Source organism: Tenrec ecaudatus, chromosome 13, assembly GCF_050624435.1.
Source record: "Tenrec ecaudatus isolate mTenEca1 chromosome 13, mTenEca1.hap1, whole genome shotgun sequence".
Lineage (NCBI taxonomy): Eukaryota > Metazoa > Chordata > Mammalia > Afrosoricida > Tenrecidae > Tenrec > Tenrec ecaudatus.
Genome location: NC_134542.1, coordinates 32,682,747 through 32,706,685, shown reverse-complemented (window position 1 = coordinate 32,706,685; position 23,939 = coordinate 32,682,747). Strand labels below are relative to the sequence as shown.

General features: G+C 43.6%; 1 protein-coding gene across 4 annotated transcripts in view; it reads right to left on the bottom strand.

The window, feature by feature from the left end:
* Positions 1-3,527: 3,527 nt before the first annotated feature.
* Positions 3,528-23,939, bottom strand: part of INO80D (INO80 complex subunit D) — a 59,343-nt gene continuing 38,931 nt past the window's right edge. For all 4 annotated transcript variants that reach the window (XM_075530092.1, XM_075530094.1, XM_075530090.1 and 1 more), the window contains 6 exons: positions 21,757-21,981; positions 20,235-20,344; positions 19,235-19,368; positions 16,374-16,591; positions 15,443-15,600; positions 3,528-14,349 (listed from right to left, as the gene is read on the bottom strand). In XM_075530092.1, the coding sequence (XP_075386207.1) occupies positions 13,184-14,349; positions 15,443-15,600; positions 16,374-16,591; positions 19,235-19,368; positions 20,235-20,344; positions 21,757-21,981 (2,011 nt within the window). In that variant the 3' untranslated portion in view covers positions 3,528-13,183. The remainder of the gene's footprint in view (positions 14,350-15,442; positions 15,601-16,373; positions 16,592-19,234; positions 19,369-20,234; positions 20,345-21,756; positions 21,982-23,939) is intronic.

Here is a 23,939-nt window from a genome sequence, read left to right as displayed (position 1 = left end):
GAAGAAACGGGGAACCGACTACAATGACATACAATCCCCCTTCCCCCAGGAGGATGAATAACAATAACGTGAACAAAAGGAGACAGCAGGTGGTGTAAGATATGAAAATAATAATTTATGATTTATCAGGGGTTCATGAGGATGGGAGGGTGGAGGAGGGAGGGAAAAAAAGAGAGCTGATACCAAGGGCTCAAACCAAAACAAAATCTTCTGAAAATGATGCTTGATAACAATTGATGGATGGATTGTTGTAAGAGCTGTAAGAGCCCCCAATAAAATGATTTATTTATAATAATTTAAAAATGTTTCTAGAGCTACTAAAAACTTGCATTTACAAAATAGTTAATAAAAATTTTCCTCTGGATTGTACAAGAACGAAGCTAACAGGGCCCACTGATAAGACACAGCAGATAAATATGAATGAGACTCCGGCTTCTTTTTCTCCTGCTTCATCAGGGGCTGCAATCTCGTTTTCCATGTGTACATTGTCGGCAGGTAAGTCTTCTTTTGTACCTTGGTTAGCTGCATCAGCCTGCTTTCCCTTTGTTCCCCCTTGCACTTCTCTGTCCCAGAATTTATCCTTTCCTGCTGCCTTTTTTTGACTTCGTCTCCACTTTTGCAGGTGCAGGTTTGGCTGACAACCTCACCCATCTTCTCTCGGGCTCCTCCTTCACACCTCCTTCGGCTGAGCGGACCTTCCTTTTTGACGTCTTGGCTGTGGGGAGGGGGCCTGCTGGATGCCTGGGGACCATGGGGCACCAAGAGCTTTCTCATAGCTGGGTTGTCTGGTTGCTGCTGCTCTGCCCACCAAACTGCTGGGACCCGCGGTGGGGCCAAGCATGGTATTTTCAATCATCTCGAGTGCATGCTAAAGTTGGACATTGAATAAGGAAGATGAAAAAAGTATTAATGCACCTGAATTATGGTGCTGGCAAAGAGTGTTGAAGGTATCAGGGATGGCCAAATAACAAGCAAATCTGTCTTGGAAGTACGGCCAGAATGCTCCTTAGAGGCAAGGATGGCGAGACTGTCTCAAGTGCTTCGAACATGCTGCAGGAGAGACCGGTCCTGGGAGGACATCACACTTGATAAAGTGAAGGGGCGGTGAGGAAGAGAAGTCCTTCAACAAGATGGACACAGTGGCTGCATCAATAGTCTCAAGCCTAGAGCAGCTGTGAGGATGAACCAGGAGCGGGCAGTTTCCTTTCTTGTCCATAGGGCCACAGTGGGTCACAACCTACCCGATGGTACCTAACAGCCGCAGCATCGTATACATATGTGCCAGGGACGGTTCTAAAGGCTTTGTGACCGCCCATGTGGACATTCCCAACGCATCTTACATGTGGAGGAGCAGAAGCGGGGCCAGGGTAAGTGTTGGCCCTAGGTTCATACAGCCAAATGATGAGGCCAAGATTAGTCAGACAGTCTTGTTCTGAAGTCCAACGCCTTCACCAACTGCTATACCACCTGCCAGTAGGTCTTCTCAGTGTCACTTGTAAAATCTCAAAGTCTCTTCGAGTCTCCATTCCTCCTACTCACAAATTTCTTCAGAGGACTAACTTGAGGCAGTTATTCATGTGTGCTGACTATGGGCACATACACTGAGACAGGTCCCCAGGTTCTGGAGTGTCTGATGGATCCTGGAACAAACCTTCCAGAAGGGGAGGTCAAGAAGAACAAGTCACCCTCATCAAGAAAACTTCTGTGTGGGGATGGTTCATGCTGTTAATATGTCAAAACCGTGGGAGGGTGAGGCTGTCTGATCTTTGTGTGGCAATTGTAGGCGTTGGAAGCGATGCTACAGAAGATAAATGTAGTTTTGTGCACTGAAAAAAAATAAGAGAGATATTGGCTCTGAGATGATATTTAGTCTAAATGGTTTATGCTTATGGAGAAAGCAAACATGAACCATTGCATTTGCTTAGTACTCATCTCTTCTCCAGATAATACTGTTTCAAAATACATGGGGACACAACAACAAAGGAGAAGTTACTAGATTCAGCGTGCGGTCTGGAGAGCGAGAGGCAGCGGCTCCAGGACCGCCATCATTCTTGGTAGGCAAGTGTGGGCTGGCGGGGTGTTGGGGTGGAGTCTGCCTGACTGTACTTGAATACCTGTGCTATAGTTTATTAGCTGACAAACCCTGAGAGAATTAGCGTCTTTTCTGAGCCTGTGAATAAAATAAAATAATTTAAAAATAGATTACAAAGAACTGTTGCCCAAATATCTGACCATGACCATTTATAATTACAATATTCAACTTTTTGACCATAGCTCCCCAATCTCTTTGCCTCGGGCTTCCCTTTGGGACGCTACCTACAACCACCAATTCTCTTTGGATACCAAGCTTGAATATTATATCAAGATCACTCTGCGCAGCATTTAACCGATTCAGAGATATTACTGAAAATTAATCCGTTTGTCTAATCACAAACAACCATGTGATATTCCCCTAGAGTCCTTGATAAAAGATATTAAAAATAATGTTTACTATGCCGTGTTGGAATTAATGCAACAACAATTGCTTAATTGGCTGTACTCCAAGACAGCAGGGAAAGGACCACCTCCCCTTTGAAGAGCCGCTTCCATCAAGCCCAGGTACAGAATGTCACACTAAAAACTAAGCTACTTCACAGCAAGGTTTATTAATACATCCAAAAGAAAGAAAAAATCATTCTGTCACACTATATACAGATAATACATACAGTGTTTTTATACACATATTACATCGTTTTTACACAAGAAAAATATACATAAAAATGTAAACTTTTGTATACAAAAACCTTTAAACAAATTAAACAAGGACCAGATAACAAAAGGAGACCAATCCATTATTATTTCATCAAATTTTTAAAACAGTAATACAGTACATTCATTGAGATATATATGGAAAATGCGAGCCATCTCTTCTTGTTTAAAGGGAACTTACAAACCCAAAAGTCCATCCATCACTGACCACAACGTGATTGTGCCCCCCAGGTCCCTGGCCCCGCTCCACTCCTTTGCCACGGGGTGTCTTTCATCAGAGCTGGGGACTCTGTCCTCCCCACACCTGCCCATCTCATCTAGCTTCCAGTCTGTGCAGAAACAAGTGGCTCCTAGTTTTTGTGCATAAAACTCAGTTTCCAGCCACCATGAAACACAAACACTGACAAGAGGAGATTCCGTTTCTAAGTTCCCTTTAAACAGCGTTTTTCTTTTTTGGTAACGGTTTTTTAACATGTGTGGCCTATTACACACTTTATGTGCCAAGGCGGAGGAGGGCACCAAAAGAAAGGGACTGGAGAACTGCTAGTCCTTGCTACCGTGCAGTTACTTCGTTAGCAGAGGTTGGTTTTTGTTTTTAATGTGCAACCTGTCTGTCCTTGTCTGGGTTCAAATCTGCTGCCTCACCTTTGATTTCCCACTGCAAATTGGTTTCATTTTACAGGTCAGTACTCTAGTCGGTACCCTACCATTGCCAAGAAAGATGTTGTTAAAGGCTGCTTCTGATACCAGGTTCTCGATAAGATCGTCCACGTCCCCCCCCCCCCCCCCCCGACCACCCCCATGCCCAGGTGTCGCCTCCAGGTGTGAAAACTCCACTGCTTCAGGGGGGCATCTTACAAGCCACGGCTGTCCACCCACCTTCTTCACTCTGTAAGATTTGGGAGTGTAATCTGCGGCCAGTTTATCACAAGAATAAAATGCCAAATGTTTGTTTGCTTCTTTTTTAATGTGCTTGCATTTGGTATGTCGAATTGATACACCCATTAAAAATACCGAATCTGCGGGGAATAAGAATTCGGTCTACGTCAAGTACATGCAGACTCGGGGTTCTTTAGGGGGGGAAAAAAAGCTGGGTGAGGACCGATAAGTGAATCGACGAAAAGCCGCTTAAGAAAGCAGCATGAGAGATCTGCCTGTTCTCAAAGCTGAACTCTAAACAAGGCAGAGAAGAATGAGGTGACAGATTTCCCTGCAGCTAGTTAACTTCCTCCTGCACAATGATCTCAAAGATCATTCTTTATTAATGAAAGGAAGAGGCCAACTGGAGAAGTAAGTGGATCTAGGAGATGGCGGATGGCACAGGCTACTGGAAGTGTTAGGACAGCGTTGTCTCACTGCAGCCATCCGAAGCGGCCACGCGCAGCGCAGCTCCGCGTCAGGGCGGGAAAGTGCGCCAGGTGCCTCCGGCGGACCTCCGGCTCTTGCTTTCTGCTATGGGGCAGATGGCGTGTTTGGTTTTTGTTTTCTAAATGACAGTCTCCCTCTCGATTAAAAACAACAATGAACGGCAAAGGAAGATAAATAAATAACATGTGGATGTCTTTAGATGCGACTTTCAAATGTTCTTTAAATAATTTTTGATAATGAATTTGAAGCCATTACACATAACTGCTAGTGCAGTGACAATATTCCAGTAGGGCAGCATTTTGCTAAATGTAAAAGATTGCCATTTAAAACTCATACATATACATGTGTATATATACACAGCATATTAACACTATTTATTATATACATCTATATCTAGAGAGCAACATTGCATTGCCTTTGAATATTTATATATCTACCCCCACAATATATCCTGGAGACATACTGTGTGAGTACTATAAAAGTATATGTACACATGCTCCAACATGTATATATACACTTTTGTCTGTGTGTGCATAAGAGCTTTAAAGGCACAATATATAGGGATGCAAGTTTTCTAGAGAGCTGCAGCCAAGTTCAAACAGAATGTCACAATGTGAGGCAGGTTCAAAAGAAATGTAGCAAATTCATTAGACATGATTTCATTAGAGCAGTTTCATGAGGAAAATTAGTTCAGTTACAGAATTCAAAAGGCTATGTATAACTTGGTAGGATTTCCAAGAAAATGAAAATGGTAATTTATGATAAACTGTAAAACAAACCAAACATTTTAAGTCAAATTATAATGAGATGAGGCAATGAACCCAAGGCTAATACCAATGTTCTTTTTTCAAACTAAATTAATAGCCCCCAATTACCTGGATAAAAATTTCCAATCAGAACTGTTTGGGAGATTGGCTTTATTAATTTACTGAAGACAAAGATGAATGCTGAATTCTCAAAGTTTTACCATAAAAAAGAGTTACCAAAAACTTCTGGGGAATTCAGAGATAAAAATGTAACTGAGATGTTACTGGAAGAATATGCTTCAGCCAGGTGCTTCTGGCTAGAAAATATCTAATTCAGGAGGAAGAAGACAAGGAAGTTGACTTTGAGAACGGGAGAGTGCCTAGGAGCAGGCAGTGAGAATGATGAAGACCAGCGGCCCTGCAAGAACAGTTCTGGCAGGTAGTCACTTCTAATAACCAGAAACCGACTCTGATCCAAAGGCCGTCCATCCAAGTGTGCACTGATGATGTGCTCTGGGCAGTCACCTCCTCTGGTTCAGAAAATCATCCAGAATTGCCATAGCCAGATAATCTTGCTTAATAAAGGCTGTTTATCTATTATACACACACAATTTTTAGGGAAGTATATGTATATAGCTTTATCTATACACACATATACATACGTGTGTATATATAGATTTATACAAATGTATAAATAAACATAATACTTTTCAATCTTTCCATGGACAAGGCAAGTTCACATTCAGCAAAGTGCCACCACATCCCATATACACATCTCTGTACAGATATACACAAAAGGGTCTATTTTCACCCTTCAATCAGGGGGAGGTTTTTTGTTTTGTTTTCTAGCAAATCCCATTAACCAGCCACTGAAGGGAGAAATGGCACCAGTACAGGCTCCCTTCTTTCAATTGCATGCATATGTACAAGAAATGTGCTGAATTTTTAAAAATCCACAAAGCAAGAGTGAATATGAAGCTGGGAAATGTTGCAAAAATACAACTGTAAAAAAGCAACATGTAAAGCTTTCCTAGGTCTTGATTCTATTTAAAATGAAGTAAATGAAGCTTTAAAGACAGCTACAAATTCAGGTGTATTAGAAGAAGTTGTTTGGACATATTGCAAAGTACATGATTTTTCAATATTAAAATAAATATGATTAGAGCATTTAAAAACAAAGCTATTTTTTAAAATTTCAGGTCATTGGATGAACTCATACTGAACACATATAACACAATGACAACTTAATCCTCAAAATATAGGAATGCATGTTTAAAAAATTCCCGGTAAAATTGGATGGTAGCAGAGTTTTTCCTATAGCCAAATTATGGGGGACAGAGACCTTCTAGCCTCATAAGCAGTAACACAACCGAGTAATTTTAAAAATGAAAATTGGGGGAATCTCTGGAACTACCCCACCCTTGAAATACGCAATGGTGAAATTATCCCACCAACTATTTAAACAAAGCAGTTCCTTCCAAAAAAGATTGGTATAAAATTAAAAGCATCATATATTTTTTAATTTCACCAAGAAAAGAGCAACAATATTTTCTAGCTCAAAGTATAAAGAAATAGACGATTAACATGAAAATGGTCTAAGCTCTCTGGTCCCACCACCCCAAGAAATACAAAGAACAGGTGTCTGCTCTTTTCTGTGTCTGTCCTGTTTTTATGCCCCAAACCGAGGCTGGCCTTAGAACTTGCTGTTTCTCGTGCCATTTTAAAAACATAGCATAATATAAGTTAATCAAAAGGTTAAAATAAAATACACATGATATCAGAACTAGCCTTTTAATAGGACACAATGAAGAATTTGGTGTACTTATACAACAGTGAGACAGTAACTCCCAGACCCTCAACTAAATAAATCTTATTTCTACATCCTGTTACTTTCCTCTATTTTCACCCAAGCACACACTCAGCTCTCGCACACACAACACGCATCTCCAATGTGTATTTTTGCATGTGTGTAAAAACACAAGACACGTACATGCACACAATTGAATTCTACATTTAAGTCACAGTGGGAATTCCTTAGTGAAGGGGAATAAAAAGGTCCTGAATAAGACACTGATAACATCTAGTTTTAATGTTTTCATTCTATTTTACTTCCCAACTTACAGATAAACTGTAAATGAAAGAATGACTCCCTAGGAAATAAAAGAGGTCTTAAAAACTTGTTTACAAATTCCAGCTACAGTAGTTGGGAGTTTTACATGATCTATGTATTTCTATTTACCCTGTAACTAAGTTTCTAGCCATCTTAGTGTAAACCACAGATCATTTACTAAAGAGCATGATTCTCAACAGTTCTAGGAGCAGAAATAAATGGTCTAAAGGTGTTGTTCCACATTTGGAGGCCCCGGGACACCCTTTCATTTGATATATCTGCAAGGTAGCAAGGGAGAGCTATACACCTCGACACGGCAGAGATCCAGTGTAAAAAGGTGCTTCACTAGTTTGTTTCGTCAAAAAAAAAAAAAAGAAGCTCATATATAACTTTAGCTATTAAACACATAGGCAACATAATTCATTACACTCAATACAGCTTTAGTATAAAACTTATAATTTATGAGGTGATGTTAATAGCATAAATTAATATACCTTTTCTCTTAAAATCTACAATAAGTATTCTGAAAGCTCATTGGGGGAAGTAAATTTTTAAATAAAAGTTTTAAAGCTGTGCATGGCGGGAAAGGAGTCTGGGTGCTGAAGCTGAGATGAGAGGCTGGAGGGGAATGGAAAGGAGTCCTATGCGAGACGCGTGAATGGGGAAGCCAAGAGGTTGCTCTTCCTTGCACTCTCACTTCAACGAGGAGGAGTCACTTTTCGTTTCCCTTAAAAGGATGTTCTCCTCCCCCCACCCCCAAATAAACTGCCCTAAGCTTCCATAAGGAATCCCTGAGACATACTCAATACTATACAGTGGAAAGGATAATCACTGTGAGCGGAACCGAGTCAACCCTTCCAAATGGATGAAGACGAAGTCACCAGGTACCAAGCTTCCTGTAAGGTCAGCACTCTCCACCGGAGCCAGTGGCACCTTAGAGATGCGGGCGGGAGTCGTTTCAGGGCAAATCAGTTTGTTCCCCAAGTCAAAGCAATGGAGTGGCACTTAGCTGCTTTGGAGCCTTCTGTACTTGTACTGCACGCTGAACATTTCCCAAGGGGAACTTCGGGTGCACATGGAGCTCACTTCAGTGGTCCCCGGCTTAAAACAAAACCAAGGAAAGAGGAGGGCTCAGGCGCTCTTGGCCAGGACCAGTCCAGGCAAGTGTGGTCCAGGCAAATGTGAGCGTGGAGACTTGAGTCAGGGGAGGAGGGGCCAGCAGGCAGAGGGAAGGAGAGCCGAGCTGCCCGTGGGAGCTTATGAGCCGCGGGAGTTTTGCTTGCAATGTTCCCCAGACTAAAGTTTAGATGACCAAAAATTGGGTTTGATTACCCTTCAAACTAGCCCAACACTCACAATCTGAGGGACTCGGAGTAAAGAAAGTCAGACCCAGTTTTTCTCTCGGAAATGCCAGTGTTGACTGCGGAAAGCCAGCAACACCAAGGAGCTGGGGTGAAAGGCTTTTGCTAGAAAGAAGGCTCCCGGCCTGACCCACAGTCTGTGACTGACGTGAACTTCCAGGATGTTTTGCCTTACTGGTGGGCAGGTGGGAGAGGGGCAGGGAGTGCTCAGCAGATAAAGGAGCAGGTTCTTTGCCAGGGGCTCTTCACAGATCTTGGGAAAGCCTTTTCAAATGTTATTGTAATCGTCCACCAGACGCGCGTGCTTCCCTTCTCTCCTGGATACAGTGTCTAGGAAGGCTTATAGAGCTCATGATGTAGAGAAATCATTTAATTGCTTTACTTTTCTTCAGAATGCCAGTAAAAGTTTAATTATTTGCAATCTATGGAGAGAGAAAAAACGATGTTCTTTCATATGTGTGTATATATCTCTCATATATATAGGAAAGAATCCAGATGTATTTCTTGTTAGGAAAAAACTCTTGAAGCAACGTTGATGTTGCTGATGGAACAGATACAAATGAAGGCTGCTCAGGAATTCTTCAAATTGTGTGATTAAATAGCAAATTTCTGCTGCCTACTGATGAGTACTAGATTAGAGTTTTCTATATACCAGATGAAGACTTTTTAATAGAATTTTAAAAGAAGGCTAAAGTGAGAATGAAGCAATGGAAAGGCAGGCACCTAAAAATTTTAAAAACAAATGTCAAAGCCACTAAGTAATTAGTGTTATTAATAACCGCCCCTGTTTGTAATACCAATTCATAACAGTCTTTTAATGGAACTTGAAGAAAAGGCAAGTGCCCCGCAGAGCATTCCTGCGGCTGTTCGCTGACCTCCACCACGCAGCACACTCCAGGCAAAAACCAGCGAGGGAACCAACGGGATGGAATTACCCACAAGTGCTCATATTCTAGGACCCTTTTATCAGAACTAAGCACTGGTGGTCAAAAGAAATGGAAAAGTTTCATATACGGAGATATTTGTAGTGAGGGGACCTGTGTGTATCAAGGGCACCATTTCTTTCATCAGAGAGCCATTTCTGCCACTGTCGCCTGTGTTCAGAGATTGGTAAGAACTCGGATATAGGGGAAGTTTTAGTGTTACTTATGAAAACGGCCATTCTTCGTGCTGAGCGAGTGGGCTGATTTGTAGTAGCCCATCAGCCGTTTAAGAAATAAGGCTCATCTACAGTAACTTGGCAAAGATAAAGTATGGGATTTCTTTAGCCTTCAGTCACTCAAGACAATAACACCAACTTTAGGGAAGACAAGCAAAGTAAAACCAACACCCTCTTACTTGATCTCTACATCGACTATTGGTTTTCCACTAAATTATAGTCTCCTCATGGATGGACAGTAGGCACACCACACTGCGAGCCAACGTGACACTTCCCAGGAAGTCATTCATGCAGCAGTTAGAGTACACGTGGCAGGTCAAACAGAAAATAAGCCTTCGCCGCAGGAGCTACGGGACGGTCTAAGGAAATCTTCGGTTGCATAGTCTGTCACTGGGTGGGGAAAGGCTAACCACCATGAACTATTCTGAATCGTTCCCTAGCTACCTGGATGTGCAAACTGATAACCCATTTTTACAGAGGGAGGGAGGAGGGAGAGATTAAACACTTTTAATGAAAATAATATTGACCATTGTCTAGAGAGGAAAGCAGAGAAAAACCTATCTCTTCTTCAGATGCTGCAGACCAGAGCCAGTGAACAGCGTCCATGAAAATGGAGTTCCAAGTCTCTATCATCTGCAGCAACTTTGTAAATTCCATCACATGAACAAAATGTAACTGGCCTGTATAAATGGTCCCGAAAGAACTGCAGAAACAGAGTGAACCTTCTTTGCCACTATTTCTCATGCACTTAACACTAGAATAAACAGCTAGTTTCCACCTACTTAGGATCTAAGATTTGTTTTTGACTTTAGTATTGCCTTATGATAGCGTAAGTGCTATTTTAAAAAAATGCTCATTTTCACATGGCTGGAGTAAAACCACTTCATTCCTCTCTTTACAAATCAGTAGCCGACCTACTAATGAGACTCGAACTCTTCCATTAGCTGGAAGGAGCGCAGAGCGATCTCTCTGGGCTCATGGCCGGTTGTCTCTCTCCCACAGTGGCACTTCGAACAAACAGCAAGGGCAGAGCGAATCGCAAGCTTGAACACACTAGTTTTGAAGCCAGTGAAGTGAGAGGGGAAGTTTGTTTTTGCCGATTCCTCAACCCCAACACGGGTACCCTCTAAGGGTGCCCTTTGCTCAGCCATTAGCACTGGCATCTGAACAAAAATGAATTGACCCCAAGTTTTTGGTGTGAAGCTCTAACTGGCAACATTCCTGATCAATTCGTGCCTCCTCCCGGAAAGCAGAGAAGGGCTATGAAACGCACACAGGACAGGACACTGCAAACTGCAGTGTTCACCTGGCTGCAAAACTCAGTTTCGAGAACTGAAGCATTTTAAGCAGCTAACGTGAGGGACAAATGGTCAGAAAAGCTCAACTTGACGACCCCTGACTTTCTTTCCCTTTGCTGGCGGAGGAGGGATGAAGCAGCAGCCCAGGTGAGTCGGCTCAGTGGGAGAAGACGGGCGACCGCTGGTTGCGCAGTTCTCTAGGGATGGCTATGACCGGCTGCAACTGGGTTCACCAACCAAACCCCACGGTGAACGGAGGTGACCGCTCCCCGCCACCCCGTTACAGTGCAGCACAATGAAAACGGCTACTCGAAGGGGCAAGGGGAGGAATAGTCAGGTGATAGAGTCTCACTGTTCAGAGTAGAAATTTATGGCAGTACCAAATATAATTTTGCTTGTGACATAATTTATGATTTAGAAAGTTGTCAATCTGCAAAAAAGGCAAAGTTATTAAAAATAAATCTTCCTATCGACTCTCATGATTTAAAAACAAAAACTCCAAGAAACAAAGAAACTACAATATATTACAAAACATCTTTTTGGCCCACAAAAAGGAACTTCAATAAATATAAAATGGGGCATATCATGATTTCCTACAGTATGTGACATCCCCCTCCAATAAGCACAGGCACGTGGTTATCTGCATAATGCCTGCTGGTCGCCCTCAGTCCTTTAGAGACCAACGGGAAAAGCTTTCCAAAGAAGGAGTTGCTTAGGACTAGCATGGCAGAAAGGGAATCCATCTAGGAAGTAAGAAAATACATCCAAATCTTTACCTATTCAAAAGGAGTCAAGCTCAAACGTTCCCTGACAAATGAATTATTGTACTACATCATTAATAGATATGTTTTCTCTACTCATCTTTTAAAATATATATATATGTAAATTAAACTAGACTCAGGTATAAATAGCCAATGGTATTTCAGGGGACAGCGAAGCTTCTCAGCAAAAGTAGAGGACAGACATCTTTCCAATCTAACCCCACTCTTCTCCGAGAGAACAGAAAAAAGGTAAAAGGAAAGCAGGCAAGAAGAAAAGAAGCCTTACATATTCCTTTCAAAGTTACCAACTTACTCAGCTAATACCCAATGCGATTTAATCCCCAAATCCTGGGACGGTTTCAGAATTCCCCAAAAACGATTTCCCAATTTACTTAGATCTAAATATTTTTAAATGATTTTAAAAGTACCAAAGAATAGGCAAAATGTATGCATGTCTAATTTCCATATTCGGCTTTGAAAGAAACTTTAAAATGTGTATCCTTTAGTTATGACACATCACTTCACAACTGATACATTGATTCTACAAGTGTCCTCAACATTTTACAAATCTCACCAAAGAATCACAACTGTAAACATGAAAAATTCCAAAACAAAAAATGGACCAAGGAGTTCGCAGATCCCATCTTTCCGGACCTATCTGACTTGGCCTGCTTCCCACATAAAAATGCTTTGTCCCCATTACACCTGGCAAATGTATTCCACGAGGGGGACTTATTCAGGAAGGCGGCATGACAGTGGGCCTCACGCAGCTTCTCAGCATCCCTACTGCAGGCGAGCTTCTCCTGTCACCCCTCCATCAGGGACACAAATATAGCATTTGGTGACCTATCTCTCCTTGGCCTAACCTTTTTGGCAGGAAAGGGCTGTGCTATTTACACAACCAGATCGTCACCCTCTCTGGTCAGGAAACTTTAGTGAAGTCAGTGGGAAGGGACGCCACGCCCCCTTATTAAGGTTGAGACGTGAGAAAGGGGGAAAGTCCAGGAACGACAATGGGACAGTTGCTTCCTGCCCTGCACAAACACACACGCATAGGCACGCACACACATACACACAGGTGGCCATGTTCCTTCTCAGTTAAACACGGTCACAGTAGGAATGGAATCGTGGCCTCAATGTGGTGTTGAGCCATCGGTACTCAGCCAGAGTCTTCTGCTGCCTCTGCGAATGTCTGCTACCTCTTACACGGGAACGCAATTCATAGGGTCACATTATCTAAAACCACTCATTAAAAACCTGGCATAGAATGGAAAGCGTTGATTGATCTGAATACTAGGAAACAGTAAAGGGCACTGGTAATCTGAGGTATCTTCCACTTCTAGGACTCGCTGCTAAAAACCGATTCTACCCAGTCGCTGTGCTGAATCACTAAGGACACCGTGGGGCGGGGACCTGCCAGGAGGATGAGCACCAGTGCAAAGGAGGGAGCGCACGTGAACACTGAAGCAAGGTCCACTGCAGGGCAACTGGCTCAACTGGGAACCGCGCTCCCCTCTAGGCCCCATCTGTTGTTTTAAAATCTTGGGGAGGGAAAGGGGAGAGGGCTGTTAAGGAGGAACCAAGGCTAGGACACACGGGGCTCCCCACGGGCCTGCAGACGCACAGACCCGCTCAGTGAGGCGAGGTGAAGGGGGAAGATGCATTACTGGTACTTGCAGCTGTGGCACCTGTGGCAGCGAAGCCTGTAGGAGGGGCTATCGAGCTGTGGCTGGGCTGCAGGTCATTGGGAATGCCACTGTGAGAACTCAGCTGGTGGCCAAAGGCTGCGCTGAACTGAGGGAGCTGCTGCTTGGGGGAGGTGGAGGCCATGAGTTCAGCAGAAGGCCCCATGCCACTGAAGCTGGTCTGCGGCAACCCTGGAAGCACACTGGAGCTGCTGGGGGTCACGGTGGCGAAGGCAGGCTGTGTGGTCTCTGAGTTCGAGGTGGTGGGTGGCGTGGAGAGGGACGTGGAAAGAAGATGTCCATCTGCGCCGAGAAGGTTGCTGAAGGGGGAGGCCTCTCCGAGGTTGACAGGGAGATTCCCCCAGTGAGTTCTGGGGTTTACCACTCCTCCAAGTGGCACCTCCAGCTGGGCTGGGAGCAAGTGCTGTGCCATGATGGGCATCTCTGCGGAGAAGGTAGCTGCCATACTGTCACCAGAGAAAGACGCTGTGTGTGGGGAGGTGATATGGTCACTGTAGGGAGACGGCACGGGCTCACTGTCGTAATGGCTTCCCTGGGGCGAGGAGTGTGAGTGATCACTGCTGTATTGCTGTCGTGAGGTGATTAGGTCATCTGCCTTGCTCAGCAGCTGGGCAGGATGTGGCCTCTGGGAGGCATGGCTGCCATCGTGAAGCCCATGAAACTGTCCTGGGAAGGCTCTTTCCCCAAGTGCACTCTGGCTGATCAGAGTGGCAGAAGTAAGGCCAACGTTGGCTGGGGCAGAGAACTGCCCCTGGATCTGCCCTGCCAGGGGGGTAGGTGAGTTAGACAAGGTAGCAGAACGGAGCAGGTTCTCGTCCAGCTCTAGACTAGAAAAATTATCAGGTACGATGCGCCCATTCAATAGCTCGCCTAGGTCTGTGTTTACTTCTCGGCTCAAGGACTGAATTCCTGACGCTCCAGTAGCCGCGGAGAATACCCCTATTCCTCTGTCTGACAACTCCTGGACTGGCACACCATCCGACTGGGTCAGTACCCCAATGGTACTCAGGCACTCGAGAGAAGTGACAGCCTGCAGGGCCCGTTCAAGTTCCTCGGCCTCTTCGGTCGTCGGGAGGAGGTCTCCATTTTTCCCTGGGTAAAGAAAAGCCATCAGAATGAGTCTCCAGGTTGCCTCCCCAGATCACCAACGTGCTCTCTCTGAGCCGCCTGTGCCATGTGCTCTCGAGGGAGGGCTCCTGTGGACAGCGCCGTGTGAAGGGTGGGCAGGAAGGAAAGAGGTCTGTGGTGCCAAGCTGGCCCAGGACCTGAATTACTTACCTTCTTCAGTTCGTTGACAGCCCCAAAAAAGATACTTACCGAAGCCTTAAAATCTGAATAAGTCCTGGGATCATAATTTAATACTCAGGGTAACTACTTGATCATACGTAGGTGCTTTTTTAAACCTAAAATCAACGTTATGAAAATAGGAGACATTTCCTATCAGTTCAGATTTTAGGCAGAAGGTTGTGTGGGAAAAGTCCCCCCCTGGTTCTTCTGCTTGCTGACTCTTCCAGCCGGAGGGGCAAGTGTGGACGACCAGCGCAGAGCAATCCCCGCAGACTCCACCACAATACCACAGAAGAACTCGGCTCACTTCACAGGGGACCTTTCTAAGCATGTCTACTTGACTCTCGCCCGCCCAGCCTTGCCCTGCCCCTTTCCGCTCCTCCTTCTAAGGAACTTTCGCACACCGGAAGCCCGCAGACCCCCTCTAATGGTATTGCCATCAGAGACCATCTAGGAGCCCAATTCATCACAACAAAAAACGTCCGACGCCAACGGCAGAAATTTGGTGGGCCTAGCCGAATTTTGTTTTGTGAAAAGTGCACTTCAAGTGAAGCAGAGGGTAGGATCATAAAATGAGAGATTAATCAATAATTTTCTTTTGCTCAAGAAAATGAAATAAACTAAGGTAAACCAATTCATTTGAAAGGAATGGAAATACAAACCCAAGTATCAAACTATCAAGCTAATAAGCCTACAGCACGGCCAGACAAATGACACATTCTTCACCTTCTGAAAAGAGTAAAAGATGTTTTCAGCAGAGCTCTATTTTCTATTTATATCGGAAGACATTAGGTGTGAGAAGGAAGAGTATTTCAAACACATCTTGATAAGACTCTATGTCCTTTCTTATAAATTTGTGACAAAAGCTCGCTCTCTAGGATCAAAATACTGACCATACCTTCAAAAAAATCAAAGTCTTGTAAGTCATCAGGTAGCCGTGGCAGGACGTCTGAAAAGTCCTCCTGGTTCAATTCCAAGTCGTGTGGAATGTCAGTGATCTCATTGGCAATGTCGTCCGGCAACTCGTCGGCACTCAGCTCTGGCGTGGATGGGCTCCTAGAGAAGACGACATCATGGGCCCCAGCACTCCCCGGTGCCTTCGCTGCAATGCCGCCAAGGCACAGCCATGGCGCACGAAGGGAACCATTTGCGGGCTTAACACTCCCGTGCTGACTTCAGACATGCAATCCGAATGTCAAACACCTGCCATGTTCCTGTCTTCAGAAAAGGAAATCTGAAAGCAGGACCATTACCAAGAGGGAGGCCTCACCGCACACACACAGGCGCCCATCGGCCACCCTTAGTCCCCCCCCCCCCCCCGGTGAAGACAAAACGCTACCAGAGCTGTAACTTCACATTAGTGGAATGTATCTGTTACGCACAGCAGTCTATTTTAATACTTTTTAGTAGAGTCTCAAATCTAGTTAGAATTAAAATAATAAACGAAATAAACAAACCAAACGGAAATGCTTAACAGAAACAGAAACCTTAGGTATCTGACTCATCCCTACCACCCCCTGCCAAAGTCAGCAATGTATCAGATTTCTGTTGGAACGGATTATAGAATTCCTGTTTAAACAGGGAAGTCTGATAGCATGCAATTAAACTCCCAATGTAGCATCTACTCTCTCTGCCATCATCAAAGCTATGTTTGAGATCTAACCCAGTCAGATCATTGGTGAAAGCTGTACCAAACTGTCCACCATCTGGATGGAAAGGCCGAGACTTTGGTGCAGAACTATCTCCAGCACCATGCCGCCCCAGGAAGCTAGATGCTCTGAGCACCACCAGAAGGTAGAAGAGAAAGCAGGCACTGTTCTCCCACTGACCGGATCTGGGAGGTCTCCACTGGCAGTGAGACGCTGCTGGGCATGCTGAGGTTCCCTTGGGGCACTGCAGGGGGGATGGGTTTTTGGGGTCGACGCGGCCCACGCCGTCTCTTCTTCTTGTGTTTTTTGGTAAGCGCAGGAGGCTTGGTTTTTTTCCTGGGTTTCCTCTGCTGCTGGTGCTGAACTTTACGAGAGCTGTCTCCTCTCAAGAAATTATCCTTTGGAATGAATAAGGGAGGATTTTTACACTGAGATTATCTGAAGGTAAAAAATTTGACAATTGGCTAAAAATAGACTTCCATGTTTTCATAGCCTGTGTACCCCCTAAAACGTATGCACACAATATATGAGCAACAGCTAGAAAAGTAAAAGTGTGTTCAATTCAAATTAATAGTGACTACATAGTGAGCCCTCCCCACGTTTATAGATGTTGTGAGGGTTCTGTCATATATGTATTTTACCTTTTAGTTTGTGCTCTTAAGTAAGTCATCCTTTATTAGGAAAGTCACAAATTCAAAGATATATCAATACAGTATGGGGAAAATTGGGTACGTAGGATATAAAAAAACTCCCGTGTGACACACAAATGAGAATTATTGTCAGTTTGGTGAGACAGAAGGATAAGTACGATTTTCAAGTGGGAGAAAGGCCATTTTTAATGGAAGGAAATGGCTCAAATGAGAAAAGGAACAGTCAGCAATTGGGCATGGTTGACATTGGGGTGTAATGGAGACGAAGCAGAGAAGTAAGCAGTAAATACATGTAGAAATAAAGCATGCATGTATGACTCTGAATGCGCTGTTAAGGTTTTAAACTTTTTATGGGCAGTGGAGAGTCCATTTGGAGGGAGGAGAAACACAGGTCGACACACGTTTTAGCAGACTGACCTCCTGGCAGCAACACCAGAGGCCCATGAGTGGACACATAAGTCCAATGTAGAGCTACCACCACAGCTGATGAAAGACAAATGGCCAAGGACAATGGGAGTGTGGACGGACGGATGTGGAGAAGATGAAGGGGATGTCAAGCTTTCAGGTGACTCATGGCTGTCGTCTAGCTTGGATGATTGATAACTATGACCTCATAAATTGGGACAGAGAGTTCAACAAACACATGTTTCAAAACAGATGATTCATAAGACAAACAAGGACCAAAGAAGTTCTTGGTGTAGAAGAAGCGGGTGAACTACAGACCGGGAAACTGAGGTACTGAACATTTAACGGAGTCACCCTCGTTTTACACTTGCTCAATGGAGGAAGCACAACGCCAGACCTACTGTGTGTGCGCGAACAGCCAAACTCTGTATTAGCAGCTCTGCGCAAACCATTTCTGCCACTTAGGGGCCTTACTTTTACACTTGGTGACAAAGTCAGCATCAAAGGGTTAAGCTGTTAAGTCCCAGTTCAGTGCCCACTGCAGTTCCTTGATGTGCCCCATAAAAGCCATAAAATGCTTGCAGAGGGCAAAACTGTTTTACTCAGCTTTTCAGTAGCAAAAGCACGCAGCAGTATCTTGCAAATAGCTGAAAAACTCAGTGTGTGATAGTGGAAAATAATAGAAACACACATATTTAAGAGAACTAAATACCGTATATACTTGAGTATAAGCCAGGCCGAATATCAGCCGAGTCACCTAATTTACCACAAAAACTGCATTAAAAATGTGCTGAAGGGGGACAGAGGGGAAAGAAATGGGGAGTGGACATCAGGGGCTCAAGCGGGAAAAGAATGCTTTGAAAATGATGATAGCATCATATGTGCAAATGTGCTTGACACACTGGATGAATGTATGGATTGTGATAAGAGATATAAGACACCCCAGTAAAAGTCTTCATAAATAAATATGTACTGGAAAACTCAGCTTACACACGATATATATGGTAACTTAGATATTTCACTCAGACTTACTGCTCCTTCAAATTATTCCGAATTCATTGTGGCTTATGATAGTAGCATTAAGTAAAACAATTATTAGGTTAAATGACTGTAGAAAGGTTTGTTTTTTGATCAAAATTGCATCAATCCAAGACATTCTCAAAATTGCATACAAAAAAAAAACCCCAAACGCCTAGAAAAATGGGGACAAAAAATGAGCTAGAAATATTTGCTATTTGTAAAGAGAATAGAGATTAGGGTCAAGAGAAATAATCAACAGTCACCAATATTTAACTACTAAATACGTCTAGAAGAAAAAAAATACCTCTAGAAGAGCATTTAAAATTTAAAAAAAGAGTATCTGAATTTAATCCGGTGGGTAATGACCAGCTTTTAATAAAATCATTTATTGGGGACTCGTACAATTCTTATCACAATCCATACATCCATCCATCGTGTCAAGCACATTTGTACATTTGTTGCCACCATCATTCTCAAAACATTTGCCTTCTACTTGAGCCCTTAATGTCTGCTGCTCATTTTCCCCTCCCTCCCCACTCCCCTCCACCCCGTGAACCCTTCATCATTCATAAATTATTATTATTTTGTCATATGTTACACTGTCTGTCATCTCCCCCCGCCTTCTTCTCTGCTGTCCCTCCCCCAGGGTGGAGGTTATATGTAGATTCTTATAATCAGTTCCCCCTTTCTACCCCACATTCTCTCCACCCTCTAGGCAACGCCATTCTCACCACTGGTCCTGGAGGAGTCATCTGTCCTGGATTCCGTGTTTCCAGTTGCTCTCTGTACCAATGTACATCCTCTAGCTTTTTTTTTTTTTTTAATGTGAAATCAGACACATAAAAATGTCAGGGAGAAAAAGCTAGTCTTTTCCCATGAACTCTTTGTTCTGGTGGTTTATATCCCAGGCCACATTGTATTTCCTCTGGAGCGCTGTCACCAGTTTGAAATAAAATCTGAACTTACCATTTTTTTGGCATGTTCTTCACACAGAGGCGTCTGGTGTGTAATGTCAAACACTGGCACAGAACACTGCTGTCCATCAGCAAACTTGGCCGTGCAACTTGAGAAGAGCTGCTGAGAGCGATTCATGAGGATATCTGTGTTTTGTTTAAGTTAAGAACGAAATACTCTGAAACAGAACCTCCCTTTAATGACTCAATTTCTACAGAGGATTAACTTCTTTCCTCCTTCGTGTGCTATATCCCCCAAAACACGTGTCCAAATTTGAATTTTCCACTTCACATTTCTAACCCAAACTTTCAATTTATGAAATCTTACCTTTACATCAAAACTTGATTTTAAATATCTCTGTACTACTATTAAACTTGGGATATTGCCTCTCTATCACTTTGTGCATTCATATTTTCAGCCACCCACTTCCACAGGACTTACTTTAAGCCTACTAAGGAAGTCTTTCTGTGTTTCTCCATTAGGTTTTTATAGCTATGGTTCTTTATGAAGCCATCACTGCAGGGAGACTGATGTTGAGAAAGCTGTGAAAATGCAACTCCAGGAACAGGAAGACGGTAAAGAACAAATCACTGCCACCATATCAATAATAAAATGCTCCTCCACTACAAATGTGAAGATTAGGGTCATCAGACTACAGTCCCCTGCACTTTTCCCTCAAGTGGATTCTTTCTTACCTTATCTCTTTCTTAGACAGTGATGTCTGTTACATCGCCACCTCTCATTCATCTTAGAGGGGCTGTAGTCACTACAAAGAGTGAACCAGACCTACAGCAAAGAGGACCTGAGCATTCAGAGTTTTGCTAGCAAAGGATTATTTATAGTCACTGGAAGAACACGTTACTTGCTCTAAATTTTGCATATTTTAATGTGATTCTTGAATAAAGAATCACGATGCTATATGTAGAAAAAATTACCCAGAGAACTTCATAAAAATTAGAAGCTAAATTATGCCACCGGTCCAGTTCTGTTGGTACTTCTGCGTGGAGGATACGCTGGAAACAGTGTTTGGTGAGCGGGAGGGCTCTGTTCGTGCAGGCCTCCCCCTTCCCAGCTCCACTACAGGCAACTGGCTCTGCCTCTCTCAACTTGGTCCGGCTTATGCTAAGGAAGAGCAGAGACAAGATCACTTGTCAAACAGAATGTCATGAATCCATGGTAATTTTCAATACATGTCACCACTCTGTAACACCTGTATTCCAACTAGCTACAATATTCGTCAAGCAAAATGCAAATGAGGTAAAAAAAGAGCGGGTATCACAATGACCAGTCCAGTGATTTCCCTGATCTACTGACCATCAAAGCTAATAATCACGTATTTCAAATATGCCTACTTGGCTTTACATAACACTCTGGTTCCTGATATTGCTCTAGGTAGCCGTAGGAAGAAGTGACGTAGAATGTGAAATTAGAACCGGTCAGACCTCATTCTGAGCCTCAGCTCTACCTCTTACTTGCTGTGTGACTTGGTTAACTAGCCTCCCTTGAGCCTCAAGTTCCTCACCTGCAAAGAAGAGATAGCAAGGCTATCTTTAGCCAATAGGGTTGTTGTGAACATCACAAGACAACACACCTAAAATGCTCATCCAGGTACAGAATGGGGCATGATAATTAGTCAATGAGAGGTGCAGGGCAGACTGTCTTTTCTCTGCTCTAGGAGAAAGGGAAGGCACCGGAGGCTACAATCCTCCTGTGAAGTCCTACACTAGATACTCATGAACAGTTTTAAACACCACACATGCCAAGGAATAGAAAATGCTCAAGGGCTTCATAGCTTTGTGAGACACACATGAAAATGAGGATACATTTTTATAGTGACTGTAATGAAAACCATTATGTAGCGAAAACTAAAATAATCTCAAAAACGATCAGTATATGATGTAATCTGAAGTAAAAATTGTATTTTAGTTTTCTAAATGCTTTAGCATTTTATGTGATCAAGTAGGAAAATTAGCTCATAATTACTAATACTTCAGCATATAAATTCCCATGTTTTTCTATTCATATATAATCAAAGTTGTTCTCTGAAAATGTAACAAATTAAATAAGGCATGTGAAATCATAAACTTAATAAATAGCCTTTCTTCTTTTTTTCTTCTTTGTGTTTAAAACAACTTTGTTTGTCCCTATGGACTCCAAGTCCATTTCTGTTTACTTTTCCCCTTTTGGAGGCTTCTAAATGTGAAAATGATCTCCTTAGTTAAGGCGGAAAAACTACAAATAATACTTTTAAATACCATATGAACTTTCAAAGCATTGTGGTGTTGTTTTTTTTTTAAGACAGGTAAACATTTACAAATCCTTTATTGAATAGAAATTCTAACCAAAATCAATCAACATGCCAACGATGCTTTAATTTTCTGTTGGCCCATGGCGAGATTACTTGGCTACCTGTGAGAAAGAAACCCCAATACAATGCTTCCATGTTTGGGGCTAAGAGCCCACCTCCTATTAGCTCTCCAGTGTCTTCTCAACAAACCCAGGCTGCGACAAGCTCTTCGGAGGCAGGCTCTCACCTGGTTCGACAGCCCGGGGCCCTGTGCAGTTCTTGCAGCAACTGGCCAGTGCACTCCGGCTCCCGGCTGGCCGCCTGCAACACGGCTTTCCTAAACGTGTGCCGGCATTTCTTCTGACGAGACTCTGCCCGCTCCAGGCGGCAGAGGTGCTGATATTTCTGCTGGAAGTAAGTGCAAAGTTGGGTCACCCTGGAGCTCCTGCTCTCGGTGTCTTCGTCATCTGACCTGGAAAGAGCAGGGAGAGGAATGAGACGGGATGAGGGCGGGTAGGGCTGCACAGGCTGACGCTCTTGAGAGCACACACTTAGCAAGTCAGAGCCACAGGGTTGAGTCAAAAACACGCAGGCCACTAGAGATGCCCCAGGCTTTAGGCAGCGTGTCCACCTTAGCACATCATAATTGGACATTTCGTGCATTAGTGTCTTCTAAATGTTAGGTGACTTGACGTCACTTTGGGGGAGCGGAGAATGGTCTCTTTACCTTCACATGCAAAAGTTTCTGAGTAAATCACAAGGCAGTCATGAGGAAATGACATTATTGCCTAAAATACAGGCCATATGAGAATTGGTGCCATGAGTTCTAACAGTCCACCGTCAAAGAGCTGTGCTTTGGGTGCGCTGGCTTTCACTGCCCTCTGAGTGTGAGAATTCTGACTGCAGTGATTTTAGCCACGCTACAGCCCTTGTTTGTCAGACGGCGGGAACAGTCAGAGACGGGACAGAAAGGTGTTCCTCCATGCAGATGTCAACTGACGGGGGTGCGGTGACGAAAAGGGTTCCTGAGGCCGCATCCAGCCTCAGCGCTTAGTCAGCCATGTCTACCGCCAATGGGGTTCAAAGGTCACTGTTCTAGGAGCCGAGCTGGATTTCACTTTTAACTGTGGATTATAAGAGTGACGCACTTGTCTGGGGGCTGAAAGGTTTGAAGGTGAACAAGCGGCCACTTAACTGAGAAGCAACAAAGTTCACATGGAAGAAGCACACCAGCCTGTGTGATCATGAGGTGTCCATGGGATCAGGACCAAAGACCCAGAACAAAAAATCCTATCATTGTGAATGAGGGGGGATGCAGAGTGGAGACCCAATGCCCATCTGTAGACGATTGGACACCCCCTTACAGAAGGGTCACAGGAAGAGACGAGCCAGTCAGGGTGCAGTGTAGCACCAATGAAACATACAACTTTCCTCTAGTTCTTTAATGCTTCCCCCCCTCTACCATGACCCCAATTCTGCCTTACCAGTCCGACTAGACCAGAGCATGTACACGGGCACAGATAAGAACTGGAAACACAGGGGATCCGGGACAGATGAACCCCTCAGGGCCAATAATGAGAGTAGTGATACCAGGAGAGTAAGGGGAAGGTGGGGGGAGAAAAGAGAAACCAATCACAAATGATCTACATATAACCCCCCTTCCTGGGGGACGGACAACAGAAAAGTGGGTGAAGGGAGACATCAGACAGTGTAAAACATGGAGAAGAAAAAAAGATAAATTATCAAGGGTTTGGGAGGGAAGGGAAAAAATGAGGAGCTGATATCAAGGGCTCAAGTAGAAAGAAAATGTTTGGAAAAGGATGATGGCAACAAATGCACAAATGTGCATGTCACAATGGATGGATGTATGTATTTTGAAAAGAGCTGTTATGAGCCTGCAATAAAATAATTAATAAAAAGAGAGAGAGAAAAAAGAGTAGTGCACTTTTTATAGAAATAGCTCACACTAGATTTGAAAACTGGCCATGGTTATTTAGGCCCATGTTATTTTACATTCTTTCTCTTCTATCTTAATGTAAGTAAATCATGTATCTGATAGCATATATTACATAAATTATCTTAATATTTGTCTGCAAATCACTGGCTCATTTCCCTTCTCTTCTCTAATGATCTCAGTCCTCTTCCCTTCAGGCAAGTCCATAGCAAGCTTCTCTGTAGGTACACAGTTAGCACCTCTCTCCTAAGAGATTTGCTCTCTCCAACATCATCCCTACCGTGGAGACACAAATTCCTTCATTTAGTCCATAGCCAATATTTACTGTGTATCACAGGCACTGTGGAAAAGAGACAAAAATGTCAAGGCACTTACAGTGCTATTTAGACAAGATGACCACATCTTGTTTAAGCACTTCAGAAGGGGTCACAGGCAATGACTGACACTATGGCGTAGATAGATCAAAGATCCAAAGG